This window comes from Diadema antillarum, unplaced genomic scaffold (genome assembly GCF_040938485.1).
Source record: "Diadema antillarum isolate AM-2024a unplaced genomic scaffold, OU_Dant_1.0 seq00000953_RagTag, whole genome shotgun sequence".
Classification (NCBI taxonomy): Eukaryota; Metazoa; Echinodermata; class Echinoidea; order Diadematoida; family Diadematidae; genus Diadema; species Diadema antillarum.
This window is the reverse complement of record NW_027271801.1, coordinates 71,249-93,845: the sequence shown is the minus strand read 5'-3', so window position 1 is coordinate 93,845 and position 22,597 is coordinate 71,249. Positions and strand designations below refer to the sequence as shown.

At 39.2% G+C, this 22,597-nt stretch overlaps 1 protein-coding gene across 1 annotated transcript in view; it reads right to left on the bottom strand.

The window, feature by feature from the left end:
* LOC139741780 (protein PAT1 homolog 1-like) overlaps positions 1-22,597 on the bottom strand; it is a 90,204-nt gene that overhangs the window by 39,445 nt on the left and 28,162 nt on the right. Inside the window, exons 11-15 of the mRNA XM_071652370.1 lie at positions 18,896-18,996; positions 17,150-17,358; positions 16,475-16,676; positions 15,771-15,932; positions 12,101-12,189 (exon numbers count right to left, since the gene is read on the bottom strand). Of these exons, the coding sequence (XP_071508471.1) occupies positions 12,101-12,189; positions 15,771-15,932; positions 16,475-16,676; positions 17,150-17,358; positions 18,896-18,996 (763 nt within the window). The remainder of the gene's footprint in view (positions 1-12,100; positions 12,190-15,770; positions 15,933-16,474; positions 16,677-17,149; positions 17,359-18,895; positions 18,997-22,597) is intronic.

Sequence of the window (22,597 nt, the reverse complement as noted above, 5' to 3'; positions counted from 1 at the left end):
CTGGACGCGCTCGTAGCCGCCATCTGAAAAGTCGGGGATTATGAGCATAATAGAGATGTTCAAAGGCCGATTACAGACAGCCAGTTTTTTTCTGCACCGGTCCATCGAATACATTTAATGAGGTGCTTCGTATGTATTATGTAACCTTTTTTACGGACCCCAATGATTTAATGGTTGTCGGGAATCGAATGTGCAAGTTCTCATGTGGTTGTTACCAACATTTATCATAGCATTTATACTTCGACAATGACATACGCTGCAATAAAGCGAGAAACAAGACATATGGCAGAAGTTTTTTGTTCTTTTCTATCTCTTTCTCTCATACGCTTAGCATTCACGGGAAATTGTATATAGAAATTACGATGTTTGATATTTTGATGCTTGCAGCATTTTCAAAGAAACCTTGGGATAACTAGACCGGTGGTGTAATGTAAAACATTTTCTTGAGTAAAGAAACGATTCAATCAATATCTATATATATTTATGTATATGTATATATATATATATATATATATATATATATATATATAGATGTATATTTACATTTATTAATCTATGTATATATATATATATATATATATATATATATATACATACATATGTATAATGCCCGTGTTTTGTTTCAAGCACGACAGCTAACAGCGCACTTGCTCCTATGTGGCCGTAGCCTTCTTGTGGGTAAGGGGATGTAGGGAGCGTTCACTCAACAAAACAACAAAAAAAGGGGGGTCAGTTCGTTCCTTGATTCTCATTTCAGGTAGACTAATTATTTTATCAAAACATTTGGCTGGAGTATGACCTCAGTACTGTATCGATACAAAAGACATTTCTAGAAGCCTGGTCGCGGATGATGGCTTTCAGAGGTGTAATCCGCCTTTTATGTGTGGCACAATGCGTTCTTTTAGTGAGGGTTACGTTATATTAATTAGTGGCGGAGTCAAGTCAAGAGCTAGAATAATGTTTTTCAGATGCCGATAGCCCAAAACAGTTTTGATTATCGTAACAATCTCCCGAGGTTGTTCTTCATGGATAAGTTCCCCCGTCAGCGCAATGGAACAATGCATGGTTAATAATAATCCGATACACCGGATGCGAGGTACAAGTTGTATGACAAAGAAGTATAAATATGACATGATTGTGCTTCATCATCAGAAAGTGCCAAACTAGGCTGAAAACAAAACCACACCATACATAACACTATTCAATGCATCGATCGGCAAATCGTTCCAACCGCCATGATGGATGTTTATTTACCCACATTCCCACAATGCACTAAGCCAGCTTACCAATATCCAGTTAACATCCAACAATTACGCAAATACACGCGCACGCGATAGGCGCGAATGTTTAATGGTGAACCAGTCACAAATCGGATTTTCCCGAGGTATTTGTTCGTTTGTTTGTTTTTACGATACTCGCGGGTTAATCGATCATTATCAAAGGGGCATGTTGGTGCACAAGCCATCACAAGAAACGTTTTAAATCCACATATGACTTCGCTCTCTTCTAGCAATCTAGTAGTTGTCAGTATTTTGCCAAGATTACAAACCAATCGAGACGGAACCTGTTAATATACCGACCTATCCTGCAGCGACGATGTTTTTTTTAATCTCCTGCTTACGACAATGTGTAAGCTCTACATATATTTCAAGGCTTTGGGGGAATATCAGAAAGGACAAAGAATGTGTGTGTGTGTTTGTGTGTTTTTGAATCCGTTCCTTACGGGAACCTGGGGGGGTGTTTCATGAAACTTTTTGTCGGTGATTTACACCGACAACTGTTAAAAGCTACTGAAATCCTTGCGTCTGATTGGCTGATAGCAAATTTGTCGGTGAAAACCTCCGACGAACTCGTTGATGAAACGCCCCCCCCCCCCCCCCCCCCCCCCCCCCCGGTTTACCAGGTTCCCGTGGGAGCAACTGCTGATGTACGGGAACCTTGTACCAGGTTCCCAAAATGAAGACAAGGGTGCCTGCTTCAGTGGCCTAAATTCATTTTTCTTTGTGTTAAAATGCTCAGAAGAGTGGGTTTGATAAAAAGATCTGAGTTTATTCTATCAGGATTTGTTCTCCTGCTGTTTAAAAAAAAAGGGGTTTTACAGTATTATGTACCTTTTCCTGATTTAGTTTTTTGCTTGTTCTGCTGTAAACTCGTACGAACATGTACATAAAATGATCAAGGCTGAGATCAGTTAGAAATGCGGGTTCACTGACCCCAGTCACCTCATTCAGGTACCTGGTTTTGTATAGAACAAAAGATTCTGAGAGCTCATCAGCGCACGCTCTATTCATACCTCGCACCCGATCGATATTTCCATTGTTCACGGGCACATGTAGTTGACCGTAGAAAGGGGGACACAATGAACCGCTTGACTGCCTTCACACAGCTGGATTACCAACCTTTGTGCCTCTCTGTCTACGGGCGAAAAGAATCTCGTTTGGGGGCATTAAAGGCACTCAGAGAATTGCGGAAGGAACGGGAGGCAAAAATAGTAAAAATACTAGTACACCATACTGATAATGTAACAATATGGAACATCTACAATGTACATTTATTACTACCTTTTGAGTCATCATCAACATCATCATCATCATCAACAAATGGTTTCCTTAATGTAATTATACAATAGCTTTTCTCTGTTGTTGTTGTTGTTGTTGTTAATTGTCATTATTACCATAATTATTTCTACACTGTTCAAGTTATCGAGTGATAAAGACACGCATACAACCACACAATTTTTCCAATTTCTTTTCAAGGAGAGATACATGTACACACGGTGATGGTACTCCATATTCTTAGAAAGATTGGCAGTGATCTCTGCAATGTAGAAAATCGTCCATTTTTGGACAGGCATGAGTGTTTACATGTAATACGCAGTTGCACACACTTATAAAGGCTTTCATTGAACATTGTACAGTGTGTACATCGTATCGTCTTCTCGCGATCGCTTGCAGGCACACAGGCATGGGCACGGATCCACAGACATGGACACGCAGGCGCACACACTTATAAAGGGGACATTATTATTTACAATGCATGCACGCACGGCCTCCAATGGATTCGCACGCAGGATGCTAGTCCACTGCCTGGACTGCCTTCGTATACGGTGTGTACTATTATGGTGTGTATGGTATTAGCAATATTGCTCACGGAAATACCATCGTTGAGGGCGTGTAGTATAAGGAGAGACCATAGTGTAGGTCTTTTTTCTTTTCTTTTTTTTCGGGGGCAGCAATTAGTGGACTCACGTGATGCGTGGACTGTCGCGATCGAGAAGACTTCGCGCGATCGAGAAGACTTCGCGCCGCCAATGAGGGCGTATGAGAGAGTGAAAAAAAAAAAAATAAGAGTCCCGTATCGGGACTAGCAGGATGCTGGATTCGCACGGACTCGCACGGTAGCGTGCCAACACCACGCACGGTACCGTGCCAACACCTCGCACGGTAGCGTGCCAGATGGTCCGCACTCGACGGTGGCACGCAGCCGCACGGAGGCGCACTGACTGGCACGCAGCCGCACGGAGGCGCACGAGGTCGCACGGGGTCGCACGGGGGCGTACAGAAGCGCACGCACCCGCACGAGGCCGTACGAAATGGCACGGAGCCGCACGCACCCGTGCGAAACCGCACGCAGCCGCACGAAGCAGCCCCGTGCGCAGTGCGTGCGGGAGTAACATAACTTAATGGTCTGACTGTACGTGGTTCCTTGTTTTCGTTATATATTGTATTTGTTCGGTTATAACGAAATTTCGTTATAACGAAAGAAAACTGCCGGTCCCGAGCATTTCGTTATAACGGGAGTGCACTGTATTTCAATTTAGAAGCCATTGCATTTTGCACTTTGCCATTTGCCTGGCTATTACTAAAAACAATGAATATTTAGTGTTTATTTACACTGATGTAGGGCAATATATCAATCAGTTGCAATAAAAACATTGACACAAGAATTATCATAAATCTAAATAAATACGCAGTATCCGCTGCTTTAAAGGATCAGAATTAACACTACAGATTTGTAGCTGTTGGGCGGAAGCTCGGTAGTCTTGTAGATATGAAGTCTGTCCAGCAATCGGGAGGTAGTTGGTTGAACCAACCTGAGCATGTATGCCTATGATTTTTTTTTTTTTAAATCATGGCTACTTCTATAACACTGAATAATGAGTGTTAACAGCAATCATTTATTCATGGCGCTCTTGGGCAATTCATCAATCACTTGCAATGCTAGTTTTGTTAGGTACTATATTACTTTTAAAACATACAAAAGTAATAAATCTAACATAGATGTGAACACAGCAACTGTGATACAACCACTGACCCACTCAGCCATTCTGGAATATCTAGCCGACAAAAAGATTGACTATGAAGAGGAGGACCTTACACTCATTAGCAAACAAATCTTCAACTAGAGAAGTACTCTGAGAGCGCAGACCTCCACGAAGCAGCTCAATTACACCACTGATCTTGTTCTTCCGTAGAGATCAATGATTTCCACCCATACGTATGCATGCTGAAGGTCGCCCGATTTCCCAATATAGAAGCCTTTAGTTACGTCATCAACTTCCAGCTGCGCGGCGCACCTCGCCTTAGCAGAAACCAGAGCACGTCAAGCACTTTAGCGCACATATGAAAACCTCTAAAATGCGCAGCTTGAACTCCCAAGTACAAATGTACTTTGACTCTATCTGCCGAAATATTGAAAATTCTTTATAAAATCCACAAAAATTGACAGATCACTATCAAAACTTAATCAACTATTACTTGTGTCATTCTCAACCTTTCCTATCAGTTTCATCCAAATCCGCTTGCAACTTTTCCGGGTTATTTTGCACACAGACAAACAAACCAACAAACGCCAAAGAAAACATAACCTCCTCCCTTGGGGGAGGTAAAATGTCACATCACTCTTACACAGGTTGTCATGTAGCTCTCATTAATGGTTCTTAATGCCAATGGCAGGAGGCAATGTCATTGCTGTTAATGGGTTGAAGACTGATAGCTCAGCAATGATGTGATCTGGAGAATAATAATTCAATATATACATCTAGGAAAACCTGCAATTCGACCTCATACTCATGAACATGATAACACATTTCAAACTGTGGGATCTGGTAACTTCCCAAGCAAATGCTGTGGGCATGTTATGCCAGTCAGAATATTGAAATAAGAAAAGAAATGAAAAAAAAAAATGTCCTGCGCAAGGTAACAACACATATCCTTGAGGCAGTCGGGGAAAAGGGGAGAGCAGGTCAGCCCAAAAATTTAGAAATGCTTCACAACACTATCGCTCTATTCTACAACTACACACACACAACCTTCACAAACAGACATTCTGAAATGTGAAGATTATCTATAGATGTTTGTTTTTGTTTTTTTAATGTGTGCAGGGCATGAAGACACGATCATGGGACAGCCTGTATCTTGTTGCTTTGGGGCAAGCTGGCTTCCGCTCTCGCATCTCTCATAATTAAGCTGTCATATCAAAGTCTGTTCGGTTGGAAAGCACCTGGTGTAGCGGAGCCACTGCTTACACTGTCTACTTCTAGCAAAAAAAAGAAAAAGAAAAAGAAAAATCCCCAAAAGCTATGGCTTCATTACCCTTCATTAAAGTCTTCATTTTCTTCACGATTAGCCTCTCACGATGAAAGCGCCACCGCCTGTCGGTGTCTCCTTGATAGCGTAACTTACAATTTGGCTCCACAGATACACTGCTGGAGGGTCTCCTTTCTGTAAATCCTGTTTGGGGAATGTGTTCGAGTCTCACCTAGATATGTCACTGCCTTTGGTGGCTTTGTTTTTTGTCATTTGTTCTGCACCTCACAATTGGGAGATTTTCTCTCGATGGTGTGTCCAAACGTGGGTTTTAATTCTTGCTCACTGCAAAACAAGAGTGCGATCAGTAGAGAAATCCCATTTTCTTGTCAACAGCACCACAGGGTATTGCATACTTTACTGTATGCCATATGGTACGCTGATGACCAGTGAATGTGAGTTTTCAGTAAGTTTGCCTTAAAGGACAAGTCCACCTTCATATACATTAGGATTGAGAGAATGCAGCAATATTAGTAGAACATATCAGTGAAAGTTTTAGGAAAATCGGACAATCCGTTCAAAAGTTATGAATATTTTAAGTATCTGCGCAGTCACTGCTGGATGAGAAGACTACTACAGTGTATGATGTCACATGCGTACAACTACATTGTATATAAGGAAAATAAAAAGAGAATTTCACAAAACTTTACTTTTTGAATAAAGCGCACATTTCTTTGACTTGCTACTGACGTATGTAACGGGTAATATTATTCCCCCTACCTTCTGAAAGAGAGAAGTCGAGTGTTCTTTTGTTATGCGAGAAAAATGGAAATATGTTGAATTTTCTTTATTCTTTCTTTATATCGTTGTACTCATGTGACATCACAAGCTTACTTAGTCTTTCCATCCAGAAGAAACTTCAAAAATTCATAACTTTTGAACGGATTGTCCGATTTTCCTCAAACTCTCACTGATGTGTTCTACTAATATTGCTGCATTCACTCAACCCACATGTCTATGAAGGTGAACTTGTCCATTAAATTTCTACATCATGACGAAACAAAGAACAATTTGTAAATCACTTCTCACAGAGAAATGCTGAAACACAGAATGGTCAAGCTTTAGGCACGAGAAATAGTAACTGTACAAATGTACCAACCATATATTTCCACTCTGACCATTTCAGATATTTTTTTTCTTTCCTCTTATATGGGGGGGGGGGGGGGGGGGGGTGGGGAGGAGAGGGAGGTAGGGGACCAGTAGTACTTTTGCAACAAATGCTGATAACCCAGATGATTTATTTTCTTGTTTTGCAAACTCTGCCTTTGCTGACGACAGGAAATTACGAAACACAAACCTCATGAGTAATATGTGTCTATCTAAAGTACAGGGAATAATTTTCCTGGTATCGCATCGCAATTTGCTATGCATTTTTACACCACTGCTACACAAACTATCTCTTGTGTAGCAGTTTTCTTCCATAGAAGTGTACAGGATATCATTTGAAATATTGTTCACCAGCTGAAAGTGCTAATCAAATTTGAGTTGGAAAATTATTCCCTGAAGTATCCTATAATGCCACACTCTCATCAGCCTCCATGACACAAAAATTTATGGCAGCAGCAAGTAATTTGCCTCATCAACGTTTAACAACAATTACTCTCTGCTGACTCACTTTTTTTCCTGTTCTGCAATTTGCAAGTGTTAAAACAGACAAGAGGAGGGTGAGGAAATCAGGTTAGAGAATACCACATTTCTATTTTGTCCAACACTGGTAGTGTCACTGTTGTTAAACAATTTTTTAACGTTTTATTTCAAATTGATCTCTGCCCATTTGTTTGTTACTTCATACTTCACATGGAATTTTTAAGATGGCTTTTGTATTTGATTTCAAGGCAAAATAAAAAATGCATTTTCACTACTTAAAAAACAAAGACAATACTACACACGCAAACACACACAAACATAAAATGTACATGTATAGGTAGGCTTAATAAGGTTATGATGTAAATACTGCAGTTGTTGTCCCATTAATCAACCCATCAGTCCCAGAAACTATTCAATGTCTGTGGTTTGGGGCTGTATCTATAATTTGCACAATTCAATTTTAGTGTTCCATATGGTTAAGTAGATATTGTCTTTTATAATAGCTCTCTGTTGTATAAGACATTTTGATTTGTTTGGTTGCAGAATTTTCAATATCCTCCTACAATTCACTATTAAAGTTTATCACCGATTCTTTACCCTGGAAATATAGATTAAAGGATGTAAATTTGTGTTTCTCTCTCACATTGACATTTTTTTCCATTTTATTCTAATTTACCTGGTACTTAAAAGGATGGTATATTTTGGTTCAAATGGGGATTCAGGTTTTGACTTTTTTGCAAGATATATTTTTTGCTGAATATCTCAGCCATTTCAAAACTGATTTTCATCCAATGAACTTTTAATTCCTCTTTAGAATAGTATGCTCTTTCATATTTCATGTAAGTGGCTCCCAATTATCCTGCAAAAAATTTAAAAACCTGAATCCCCATCTCAACCAAAACTATACCATCCCTTTAATGTGGTACTGTAGTCAGTTTCATATCATCCTTCTCTGATATAGGATACTCAGTAGAATTCAGAGTTGCCAATTTGATGACGACAAAGTGCCAATAAGTGATTTCAAGTTTGGTGCTAGTACTAGTGCTAGTGCTATCTCCCATCTTACTGCCTTAATTCGAGCTCCAACACTGGCGGTCAGATTAATGCAACGATACCGATAAAAATTATCAATCCCAACATTAGCGCTGGCACCGAACTTGAAATCAAGCAATATCTGCACCAAATATAACTTACCCTAAGACTTTAAAGACGATACACCAAAATGGATGACCTCTTCATTTTTTTTTTTTCTTTCTAAAGTACACCTTGTTGTGTGTGGGTGTTATTTTAAATTCCCTAAATCTGTGCCATGGTCTTTTGAGTGCATGTGAAGGCGGATTACAAATTAACCTCTATGATGTGTTTTCATAAGAAATTATCCTACAGATTTGCTGAGAGAGATACCAAGAATCTTAGCTTTGGGGAAAAAGATACAGGTTTAATAGAGAAAGCATTTTCATAACACACTGAATAATTTGTAAGAATATCCGTCTATCCCATCTCTACTTTTCAAAGACGTAAATGAAAATGAATACCAAATACCCCAGAAATGAACAGCCTACAATGTACCTCTGACTACTTGATGAGAAGGGAAATTGCTATGAATCCTCCAGAAACTTCTTTTTTTCCAAAATAAATGAAATTTATCAAGTTGAAAATTAAGCCCTGACAGAAACAAAATTTACAAAAATATACACATGAATTTCCCACTCATTTGGACAGCTGAAAATGACTAGTTGACAATGACCAGATTGATCATCATATGATGAAAACTGCCAGAAGCATAACGTCTCAAAAGTTTGTTCAAAGGTTGAAGCTACAGCATTTTCTGTGACAAAGTTCATGAGCGAACTTTACATTCAACAATATGCAAATCTTAAAGTTCTACAGGGTTATCACCATAGTAAATATTCTGGCCCACACTGTGCACTACCTATTAAAACAAACAAACAAACAAATACAAAACTTCTCATTAGCACTCTGCCTGAATAATCCTAGCTTGAATTACTTGGCAAATCCTTCCTTAAGGTGTGGGATTATGGTGTCTGTGAACATGCTCTATATTAAAGAAAGAACAGTCATCTTCAATTACTTGTGATTCTTCGAAGGTGCGTCCCAACGTCATGAATCGGGTTGACGTTTACACATCCAGAAATAGAATATCATTTATTTCTTTGTGGTCCCTCCAATGCATTGTGGCATTCAATCAAAAAAAAAACTAGATATATCGCTACGGCTACTGATATGCCTCCGCCATAATGCATGGTTCTCCTAATAGGTCTATAGTACAATGTCTTGACAATGTGTGATGACAGTTTCACACAATTGGCAAAATATTAAAATGACAGGTTTGACACAAATGTGCTGAAAGTTCACTTTCCTAGAACTAGGTTCAATTGGATGAATGATTAAAATGTCAGAGTGCAGGTATTTGGGGAACTGATGATTTTTACTTGACTTTTGACCCTTTTATAAGTTTATGCATTGAGTAATTTTCAAGGTATTGAGAAAAAGTATAATTTCAGTATCAAATGGGAAAATAGCATTATCTAAACCTAAGCCTTTGACCTTTGACCTCACAGTTCCAAAGAGAATCACTGTTAGGTTGAATATGCATAAATATGTAAGTTTCATGATGATACCTTGAGTTACTCTCGAGATATGGAGGAAAAAGTGCAATCTAGCACTTTCACTTGACCTTTTACCTTTTGACATTTGATCTTTTGGCAAGAAACTTCCCCAAAAATATATATTGGGTAATACATGCCATACATCAAGTTTTTAAAAAAAAAACCTTCAGGAATATTGCATTTTAAGGAAAGTAGTGATATTTTGAGGAGTTGACCTTGACCTTTGACCCCCCTGACCTTTGACCCATGACCCCCAACTTCCCTAGATAATCACTGCCCATCGGTACAAGCATATATACTAAGTTCCATGAAGATACCTTGAACCATTTGCGAGATATGGAGAAAAACATGAAATTTCAATTTTTTTTTCTTCACAAAATAACCTATGACCTTTGACCTTTGACCCTGTGACCCTAAAATCCACACAAAGTATTATCCCCCAAGGATATACCCTCATACCAAGTTTGATGTAAAACCACCACACGGTTCTTGAGATATCGACAAAAACAAAACGGGACGGACGGACGACCCGAAAACATAATGCCTCCGGCCACCTCGTTGCGGAGGCATAAAAAAAAAAAAACTTGATCGAAACTAAACAAGATCCTTCAGTAGTCAGGGAGCCTCCTCACAGATGCAATCTTCCCTCTAATCCTACATCATGCACACAGTGCAGCTACATTTTATATGACACAAGGTGTCAATACCACCAGTGCAATCCTCACTCTTAGCCCCCCCTCCTCAAAATCTGTGGCATCAACACTGACCGTTGGACTTCCAGAGAGGGGAACGGTCATTGAAGTGCAAAACATTGTGCTTTCAGTTTCTTCATGGCTATGCATTTAACTGAATAGATCAATCATGACTAACATCAAAATTGGCATACATGTAGCTGTCAACTACATCATCACCATTACTATTAATCAATCAGTACTACTAGATATAGGACACATGGAGGTATATATTGGTATTTAACATGGCTCTTCAAGTACTTCTACACCTTGACAGGTGATAAAATAGAGCACATTAACCACCATCACCCTTATCAAAACTCATCATCATCAATGCCATCACTCTCATCATCATCATAGTGACACTAACTGCTAACATCATCACAAATATAATCACTCTCACCGTAATAAACATAATCTCTCTCACCGATGCTCATTATCATCATCTAATTATCAGGGTACCACCACTCACATTATCAAGATCATCAACACTATCACTCTCACTAAACCTCATCATCATCATCATCATTGTCATCATCATAATGACACCATCACTATCATCATCACAAATACAATCACTCTAATATTCATCATCATCATCATCATCATCAATAACAACATCACTATCATTGTCTCTAACACCACTGCTCTCACCAAATCTCATCCTTATTGACATCACTCTCACCAAATCTAATCATATTGATACTATCTAACACCATCACTCTCACCAAATCTCATTCCATTGAGACCATCACTACCACTGTCTCTAACACCATCACTCTCATCAAATCTCAGCCTATTGAAACCATCACTACCATTGTCTTTAACACCATCACTTTCACCAAATCTCACCATATTGACACCATCTAACACCATCACTCTCACCAAATCTCATCATATTGACACCACTACTACCATTGTCTCTAACACCATCACTCTCATCAAATCTCAGCCTATTGAAACCATCACTACCATTGTCTTTAACACCATCACTTTCACCAAATCTCACCATATTGACACCATCTAACACCATCACTCTCACCAAATCTCATCATATTGACACCACTACTACCATTGTCTCTATTGTAAACACCATCACTCTCATCAAATCTCAGCCTATTGAAACCATCACTACCATTGTCTTTAACACCATCACTTTCACCAAATCTCACCATATTGACACCACTACTACCATTGTCTCTAACACCATCACTCTCACCAAATCTCAGCCTATTGAGACCATCACTACCATTGTCTTTAACACCATCACTCTCACAAAATCTCATCCTATTGCCACCATCACCACCACTGTCTCTAACACCATTATTCTCATCATATCTCATCCTGTTGACACCATCACTAACACTGTCTCTAACACCATCATTCTCATCAAATGTCATCCTGTTGACACCATCACTACCATTGTCTCGAACACCATCACTACCATTGTCTCTAATACCATCATTCTCACCAAAAATCCTTATTGCCATTATCATCATCATCATTATTATCATCCCCATTAATATGGTCATACACCCCAAGGAGAATGACGCATTCCACTCACCAGTTGGCATTTCCTGCCGAGGCATCCTTCGACATCGCGTACAGTTCCTCAGCATGGTTGATCATGCCCAGGATGATGGAAACTCCGAGCTGCATCAATACCAAAAGTGACAGCTATCAATCAACATTCTCTTCCCTCATGGACGTACATCAGATAAATAAAGACTATTTTCTGTCCATCACAACAATCACCCATCTGTCAAGTTTCACAAGTTGCTTGTGGCATAGACTTCAGTATCAAGGGCTGGCCCTGTGAAAACCCGACTCTTTCATATTTTCTTATTTTTGTTTTTTATTATTATTATCATCATCTTCATTATCGTATATACACTTTGATGCGTTGGGTATAAAACGTGCATTTGTTGGTTGACTCTCAATTTCATTTCGTGGCCTCTTCTTGGTACACCAGGTTAGGGCTCGCTGCTTGTTCAGCCTCCCCCGTCCGTCCCCCCCCCCCCCCCCATGCTATTGCTATTTCACTCTTTTCCTATTCTTTATCCCTCTGTTGTTCCTTTATATCATGTTTGCTGCTGCCTCTCTGTTGATCCTTATCCTTCACAGGTTGCCCCTAAGATCCTTGGGATCATTACTGACCCTCCTCTGCCTTTTGTCTGTCCACCCTCCTTTAATCCCCCTCCCTTTGTTGGGCTCCTTACCCATGACACCAATCCCTTTTGTTTACTTTGTTCTGTGTCCCTAGCCCTCCCCTCCCCCTCCCCAACTGTTCTAGTTGTGTTTAGTCCTTACATGTGACTGTTTTCCCCGCCTCGCTGGTTGGTCATTTTGCCTCTCACAAAGATTCTGCTACGATCGAAAGCTCAGGCCCCTTTTGACTCCATCTAAAACATTTTCCATAACTTTAAGACAAGATAGGCCTCTCCATTGAAGCATGTAACCCTGACTTCATAGCATGATAATCACTGGAATCGGACCTCCATTACTTAGTCAACAAATATTTATCTATGAATCATGCGACAGATTATTTCACTTTTGATGTGTGATTGTTCTGAGTACCTGGACTGGTTGTGAGTACAGCGCAAAAGGAGACTGTCTTTATTTTTTCCCATGTGACTAATTGAAAAGAAACTTGCCAGGACAGTGAGAGAAGATTTTTTTTTTTCTTGAATGGCATGCAGTGACAATTAAATGAGCAGGCTAGTTTCAGGTATATTTGCACACAATAGAAGCGTCATACCACGAGATAACTTGACACTAGATGTCAACAAGAGTGGTTAATGAAAGTATAGAGATCAGAAGAATACAATAGAATATTGTTTGCAAGGGCAGTCCTCAATTTACTGTAACTGTGAAGGTGAGACAACAAATAGAAATAAGACAAGTCTGTACCCATTTCAAAGGACCCATGCAATGCAAATATTTTTATGCATGTCGACTTATGTTGATTTTCGATATCCCAATAATCACATATGTAGCAAAAAAAAAAAAAATACATAAATACGTCCCATATATTTCATACTAATTTTTCTGTCATTTTTCTTCACATTACTTGGATATAACCAGAAAAAAAAATCTTCTAAACAGATTCTGTCAATGTCATCATCTGTTGACCATTGCTACATCACTCATTTGATTGATGAAAGATGGTGGAATGCACCATCCCCTGAATCAAGCATAACTGGCATATTACCATACAATGTCTTTCGCTAAGCATCTTGGTAGTTTGACAACACACATGTAGTTTACAGAGGAAAAAACATAACAGAAGCATGACAGTCCAATGACAAAATTTCTCTCCTACGGAAGGGCAATATTTCACCAAGCTCAAATTAACTTGAATGATGAGAATAAAATTGAAGAGAACAGTAGAAGTTTCACAAAATAATATATAATGATTACATTTCTTGTGGCCACAGAAAAAAAAAATGTTTAACTAGTTGCAACATATACGCTATTATCTGAGGCAATAAAGTCCTTGAGTCTTGATGAAGTAATTCCTATAGCAGCTACCATTAGTTTGCGCACAAAAATACACACTAAAAATTCACACTGAAAACGTATATTTCTGGTTGATAATTCAGCAACTACAACCTTTTTTCCCCCTTTACGAGAAATGAAACCCATAAACACATGTGGATTGAGTGAATGCAGCAAGATAAGTAGAACACATCAATGCAAGTATGAGGAAAATCAGAGAGTTTGTTTGAAATTGATTCATTTTTAGTTTTGGTGCAGCCAAGGCTGGATGAAAAGACTACTACAGTTTATGATGTCACGTATGGAAAATGATATAAAGAAAATATGTGACCTTGCATCACAAAAACCATCAAAAAGCTGCCAGACATGGCTTTTCAGTTAAGAGCAAATTCTGAAAGAACAGACTCTAAGCTTTAAATACCACATATTACTCAACACAAATGGATTTTCCTAATCCATCTAAATAATAGAACGTAAGTACACCCTCTGGAAAAGCAGTTACTGAGAAAGAAGGCTTTGAACTTTAGAGTCTATTCAAATACTTAATCTCACCCAGTGGTACTCTGTGCAATGAATGGGACAAAAGAGGGGTAAGCAGCACCGTAGCAACCACAATAATGAGATTATCAGATTAAGCTGGAATTTCCTACAATCATTAAGCATTTTCTACTTCTGAATAGTACGACCTTCAAATGCAGTAGCGTCCTCCTTTCAAAAGTTGTAATAGTTGAAAGTGAAGAGTACGTACAGGGTTTTTAAGGAATGATCAAGGGAGATGCTAAGAGATGCCTAATCACATTAGTTACAGAAAAAAAAAAGTGTGCCAGAAAGACTTAAAAAAAACCCACTACAATTCCATTTCTTTTTATGATCCCCAACTTACATATAATGTAGAAGAATTGCTCTTTCAGAAAATATAAAATGCTAAAAATTGTCTAGGTTGATCCATTTCATCCATTTTGAGTCCTCACATATAACTGGGTCATGCAAATTTGTGCTAGTTTTTTGATGCACGGTCACATATACAAATAATTCTGATTTTTTTTTTTTCAAAATGAAAAGCATGCATTTCCTCGACTTGTTACTGACATATGTTGAGGGTAATATTATCCCCTTTGTTTATTGGAAGAGGTAAGTCAGGTGCTCTTTTATTATGCTAGAGAAATAAAAATATGCTGAATTATATCTCCTTCATGTTTTCTATACATGACATCACATAGTGATATAGTCTTCTCATCCAGCAGTGGCAGCACCTAAACTTCATAAAAAACTAAACTATCTAAAAATTCATAAATCTTGAACAAACTGTCCGATTTTCATCAAACTTTCACTGCTGTGTGTTACTAATATTGCCGCATTCCCTCCATTCACATAACATATATTTGGGCTTCATTCTCCTTTCATAGCCACTCCAAGATAATCACAACTAAACAAAAATAAAATAGCAAGTTTTTCTTGATGATTTCATTGCAAAAAAAAAAAAAAAAAAAGACAGAGAAAGTTAAAGATTAGTGTGTACATCACAAGGGAGACTTTTGTGTCCATGACTTCAATATCTCATCTAATTTGTAAAATGTTATTGTTACTAATATTGCTGTTTCACAAAAACAAGTGAAATTTTAACTTTCTCATTCTAGGTCTGATCTTATATCCTCTCCCATTTGGTGAACCTGATTTTACTCCTATGTCATCAAAGCCGACTTGCACATGGTTTGAGATTCTACCTTTAACCTCACCTTGTTTTGCACAGCATTAAGAATGAATGACGAGCTCTTGTTCTGCGGCGTGGTGGGCGTGGTCGGTAGCTGTGACTCCAGATTCTCCACAAGAGAGGCCAGGTCACCTAGGTCACATGACTGGATGACCTGACTGATGGGGTCAAAGAGCTGTGGTAGTGTCTACACAGAAGAAAACAAATCAATAGCATTTTAAATGTTTCTCTGGGATATCCATTTAATCTTAGTTTAACTGCTTGCAGCTATGAAGTTGTTTCTTATTGTTGTTGTTGTATTTTCAATTCACCTTGGTATGGTAGAGCTCACACAATTTATGCAGTAATATGATACTTACACATTTGACCTCATACTGAAGCTCCACATTGTAATGAAAGTTTCATTTTCGCCTTTGTTTTTGGCTTCTGATAACTTTTTTTTTTTCAAAAACCTTTACTTAAGATTAAACTTGATATGAGCAACAAATCTATTGATGTGAATGCTGTACTCTAGATACTTAATGATTTTGCATGTACAACCCTAAATACTCTTGCCCTTCTTTTAAGTGCAGGGTAATGTCTTACATAATTTCATTTATCATGTTCAATGTAAAATGAAGTTCATTGATTGAACAAATCGCAAGAAAAAATGTCACATCACAATAGGGTCTAAAGCGGGAGTGGCAGACACTCTCTGCCTTCATCCCCTCCTGTTACCTAGCAACCCACCTCCTCCACCCGTCCCTTCTGATTCTCCTGGGCATCCTTCTTGAGGTCCTTGGCCTCCTGCTTGAAGACATAGGAGAGGCTGCCCAGGAAGGATTGCAGCAGGGGCAGCGCCTCCTCCTTGCCCAGGAGGGGCAGGACGCGCCCCACTAGCTTGCGCCCCTTCCGGATCCCCAACATCTGATGGAAGTGCGAGTTGACCGTCCTGTGGGCGGGGACGGGGTTGGAAGAGACGCATCGCAAATAGACACAATTATGATGCAGCATTGTAGAAAATGCAAAGGAGAAATGGTAACAGGGGACGACAGAGAAAAGAAGCGTGTGAGATTGAGAAGAAGTGGTGGTAGAGAGGAGAAGAGAGAGAGAAAAATAAAAGAATCAAAACAAAACAAACTGAACAACTTACAAGACTTAAAACTTTGTCTGTCATAAAAAAAAACCCCAAAAAACCAAAAACACAATCAAACAAACTCTGAGGGTAAAATACGAAAACCTAGAGGGTCTCTCTAAAACTTACACAATTTCAATGCTCAGTGAAGCTCTTGGTGGATGGAGACTTACAGGAAAATCAGTGTACCCTTAATCCAGAATCTATTAAGGCCACAAATGCCAATGGGCATACACATAAACTTCTCTTCGTTTGGGAGGAACCTGGTTCAGGATGAATCTTTTTCATACCTATCCTTCAGTCCTTCTCCTCTCAGCATAGCACACATCTGTGAGACGAGACCCTTCCTCTTCTCCAGGAGGGGACCGGTGTCGGACTCCGGGAGCCCTCCCACCTGCTGGTCCAGCTCCTCAATCACCAGGACGATGCCGTAGAGGCGCTCGATGGCAAGAAGTGTCCGACGTCGACGACCGTGGTCTTTGGCACCAGGTTTACCCCCCTGCGTGTGACAGATTTTTGTTTGAAGAAATGGTGACATTGCAAATGTTTTACACTCATATGTTACAGTGCACACTTTGAGGACCCATTGAGGACGGCTGATTTTGCTACCACGCGCATTTCCCACAGACACCTGCAAGAGTGTACTCGGGACTAGTCTTCAACAGGTTAAGATTCTTTTCGCTGTTGGCACCAGGTTTACCCTCACATGCGGGTGACAGATTTTTTTGCGTGAAGAATGATGACATTGTAATGTTTCACATGCACATGGTACATATCAAGATTCTTTTCACAGTCAGCACCAGGTTTACCTCCATGAACGTGACAGATTTGTGTGTGAAGAATGACGACATTGTAATGTTTCACCTGGGAGGTATTAAAGATGGAGTGGCAACTTCTTCATAAGTCATGCAAACGCATGTTTAGGTTCTTGGGCGTTACAAATGGGATGTCTAACATTCATCTTCACTTTGAAGTCATGCTCAGCACTGCTTTATCTCCAAGACGAAATTTGGAGACCAAAAAAAGTTTATTTGTGGAAAATTGAGCAAAGAAATGGAATCTCATTTTCTTGGCTCAATTTTCCACCAATAGATTATATTCATTTCCGGTCAGTTTCCCTTTGTTTGCATTTATTACAAGAAAAATTTTGAACATTTCATCAAGTTACCAGCTGTACGTTAATGCAAAATATAGAAGGAAATAGTAGGACATGTTTAGAGCAGTTTAGACAAGAATTTTGTGTTATAAACATACGTTCCTGTTCTCTAATCTAAATGAAAAGAAAATACAATCTTCCAAAGAACTTGATATTTTTTTTCCATGATGCAGACATTTGTGCACATTAGTTTTTAGTTTGTTTGTTGTTGGTTGTTTTGTTTTGTTTTTTTTTGGATTTGGCATACCTCCTCTTTCAATTACTCTGTGAACACATGTTCCAGTATGTTTTTCTGCTTTTAGCAGCTAAAAGTGTGATTTTTACACTGCATTTTGATTCATTGCCAGAAAAAGCGAGCTTACTGCAACAGGGGGGTCTTTTCTGCTGTGAGAGCGCTAGCCCTGATTATTGATGTTCTCTGTTGTCAAAGCAAATGGGTGCCACTTGTAGTTAAGTGTATAACTTCTCACCTCCATGGCTTCACACTCTAATATAAGCTACATATCAAGATTCTTTCACTGTTGCACTTTCTTGTGACTGTTTGCATATATAAATGTAAATTCATAGACATTAGCGACTGTAAAGACTTTGCATTTCTCATCATAGTGGGCATAAATTCTCTGAATCCCTTAAAATCTCACAGCCCCAGGTAGAGCAGATCACTGGTAATTACTGGTGTTACATCATTACTGAAAGTGCTTTGATGTGAGAGAGAGAAAAAGAGGTAATATCATGAAAGATTGTGGTTGAAGAAGCATGCTTGTCCAAAACAAGCCGGTGCCACCATATATCCATTACTCATACTTTTGCTGAACAAATATGTAGAAAACTCATTTAAAGTCAGACATGTTCTTTTGTTTCCCTATAAAAGTTTGTTCACCTCTTCATCTTCTGCAGCATTATCAATGTGGATGTCGATGATCTGACGAGGGTTGTTTACGCTGGACGTGGTCAGTTTGCCAAGAGCGCCCTCAAACTGAGCTGTATGGAAACAAAGACAAGACATCGCATTTCACTGATACTAATCATAATAGTCAACCAGTACGTACAACAAGCACTACGCCAGACAGAAGTACTCCCGGATACTAGTCACTACTGCACCCAAAGGAACTCATTCTGCATCAGTATGGATAATTTCCCGGGTTCTTCACCAAAGAACAATGTCTATTATACCCTCTTTGCATGATACACACCAAAAAGTGTTCTCACAAATAAGGCATGACAGATTTAATATAGCGAGCGTTCGGCCGCGTGGGGAATGCTCGCGTTCCTCCTTTTGTTAGGGGACGCCCCTATTCCTCCTGCGCGCAGAATGGGGGGTTTAATCCCTCTATTCATCAGCCTAATGAGGGCGTTCCTTGGACGCAACAGAACGGGCTTGCTCACAAGTCGCATTCATGGCGTTCCTCTCCGCTTTAGGAACGCAAGGATTATCCCAACCACGTGCTTTCCGCGCACGGCTTCACCTTTGAAAAGAACAATTTGCGCCGGCAAGTGCACAATTCACGGTGGACGCCAGAATTCCACATCGTTCTTGCAAGTTAAAATAAATCGCGTGGCAAAAACGAGAGAGAGAAATCGCGCACTTCAGACAGTTAAACGATTGCGACTCCACATGCTCGCATACGCTACGGAGTAACATTGCACGAGTTCGCAAAATTCTCACGACTCGCAGTTTCCAAGCGTCATGAACAGGATTGGTATTCCAAAAGTTTTGCCAAAGTTTTGCGATTATTCACAAGCAATAATTCACAAGCGAGAAGTTGCATTCTGGTTTACTTTTCGATGACATTAGTCAAGGCTCGACACTTACGGGGCCACCAAAAACGCGCGTCGGGCCACCGAAATTTCAGAAATGAAGATTTTGGTACGATCGGGCCACCAAAAAAGTCGGATGTTTGCCTTCACTTTCGAAAATGAACAGCGGTAACAATCGGCTCCGTAAGATGCTAAAATAGATGTCAGATGTTTACTCTTAATTTTGGAAATGAATAACGGTAATATTCGACTCCGTATGATACTAAAATAAATGTCGGATGTTTGCTTATACTTTGGAAAATTAATAACGGAAAGAGTCAGCTCCGTACGGTGCTTAAATTAATGTCAGATAATTGATTTTGCCTTTCATTCGGCTCCGGAAGATGGTGAAATAATTGTCGAATGTTTGCTTTGACGTTCAGAAATGAATAATAATGATATTCAACTCTGTATGATGATAAAATAAATTTCTGATGTTTGCTTTTATGTTCGAAAGTAAATAGCAATAACATTCAGCTCCGGAAGATGCTAAAATAAATGTCGAATGTTTCCTTTGACGTTCGGAAATGAATCAGAGTAATATTCAATTCCATATGGTGATTAAATAAATGTCGGATATTTGCTTTACTTTCGAAAGTAAATAGCAATCACATTCGGCTCCAGAAGATGCCAGAATAAATGTCAGATAATTGCTTTTACTTTTGGAAGTGAATAGCAGTAACATTCTGCTCAATACCATGCTAAAACAAATGTCGGATTTGTTATTCCACACTGCTCGATTGATTAAAAAAAAAAACTGTTACGATTCGCTAAAGTTTGTTATTATGCTGAAGGTTCGCTTTTCTTTTTTATATAAGTTTCGAAATTTCGGACGTTATATAGCTGATACGAAAACGAAGTTTCTTACCACGAATATGATAATTTCTTTACAGATAAACGACCCACCTTTTTTTCCATTTTCGGATGAATGAACCATCTGAATATTTTTTTTTCCCGGAATGATGAATATCGTGCAAAGAAGTAAACGATGTCACGTTCAGAAATAAACCCATATATTCCCGTCACAGGAAAAGATTCGGCGTTTTTAATTTTCTTTTAGCCAAAAATGACATAAGTTTCGTACCATGCACGTAATTCATTCTCACATTTACGAACCTTCGGAATAATGCCACAAATGGTATTAACGAGCCCTAATACAATTTTGGATTAACACATTACATAAGGCATATCAAATTTGCGTGTTTTGCGGGTTCAGCAAAAAGAACCATCGGATTTACGAACCTTATTCTTCTTTCGGAATAATGAACATAAGGCAAAGGAAATAACGATGCCATAATAGGAATTCAAATTATTTTCTTGCCTCAAAGATTTTCCATACTTATTTTCCGAACTACTAACCCCCAATGCCAGACTTAAAATCCGAAAATTAAATAACCTCTGCTTTCTGATGTTTTGTTAATCCCAGAAATTAAAAGGAACAAGTTGTGTTATTCGTTTTCAGAGTAACGTAATTAATTTAATATCCCGATAAATGCACCCTTAGAATCACAAAATTCGTGCGGTTTCGGATCAATGAATCGTATTTATTTTTCACATTAACGAATATCAATACGGCAGAGGGAATTTTCGAGAATATTATAGCGAATCTTATTTAACTTTCGCATTACAAGAACCTTACAGGTGCAACGAACATCAAAATATAAGAACGATGTCAAACTAAAAATTGAAACTGTATAGTTGCTTCAAGAATTTTACCTCCCGTCTATATTGCTTTTCCGATCTAAATCTAAAAATGAAATAAAACAAAACAAAACAAAACACGATGAAACGCACTATTATTGCCGAACATAGAATACATCCCCATAGGTGGAACAAAATAACAACAGAAAAAGATGCAGAGAGAGAATGATGGGCGGGAGAATGGTCTAGGAGGTCGAAGATCTTTTGTGTGTGTGTGTATGTGTGTGGAATTGAATATTACATGTACATGTTGTGCACAGAAATCTGTCAAAGTCTGTCAAAGTGTGTCAGAGTCACGAGAAATCAAGTTTTAGTTATGCCTATAGATATAAATGTGGATTCTACAGACTCTAAAGCTACGTTTACACCATGTTCCTGGCGGCCACGTTGTATTTGCCTGAGATGCAGTGCGCTGTGGGTATACTAGTATATGCAGTTGAGACATTCTCCTGTTCCCCCCCCCCCCACCTTCGCATTCTAAGTCTTGTTCGGATCGTTCCAGTCCTCGCCCCGGCGAACTTCTATAGCTATCACACGCTGTTCTCACGGCGTCTGATCAGGCTATAGACTATCAATATTTTCCGTCCCGTCCCGCTGCGGACCGCCTCCAAGTTTTGTTAGGGTCTATTACGTGCCGTCGTGTTTCATTGCATTCATCCCATTTTATCAAGGCATACAAAATTCCTCATTAGCACCGGGACTGCCGTGGCAATTTTTTTTAACAGTTTAAGAATGTGACACGGCATCCACGGCAATCACGGCCTGTCACATTTGCCTATCTCGTCTCACAGCGTTGTTTCACGTCCGTCCCATTTTGTCCGTGATGGCCTGAAATGTGACTGCCGTGGTTGCCGTGAACATGTGTAAACGCGGCTCTTAGCTTTACATAATCCAATTCCACATCCCTTTAAACCTTAAATACGAATATTTGTACGCTATTGTCAGTAGTTCACTTTCTAAAAAGCAAAAACAAACGAACAACCAAACAAACGAACGAACAAGTAAACAAACAAAACTATGACAATCTCTTAAAATTCAGGTTCTGTTTCCGTTCAAGCTCACAACCCGATTCTTTCCCTAAACG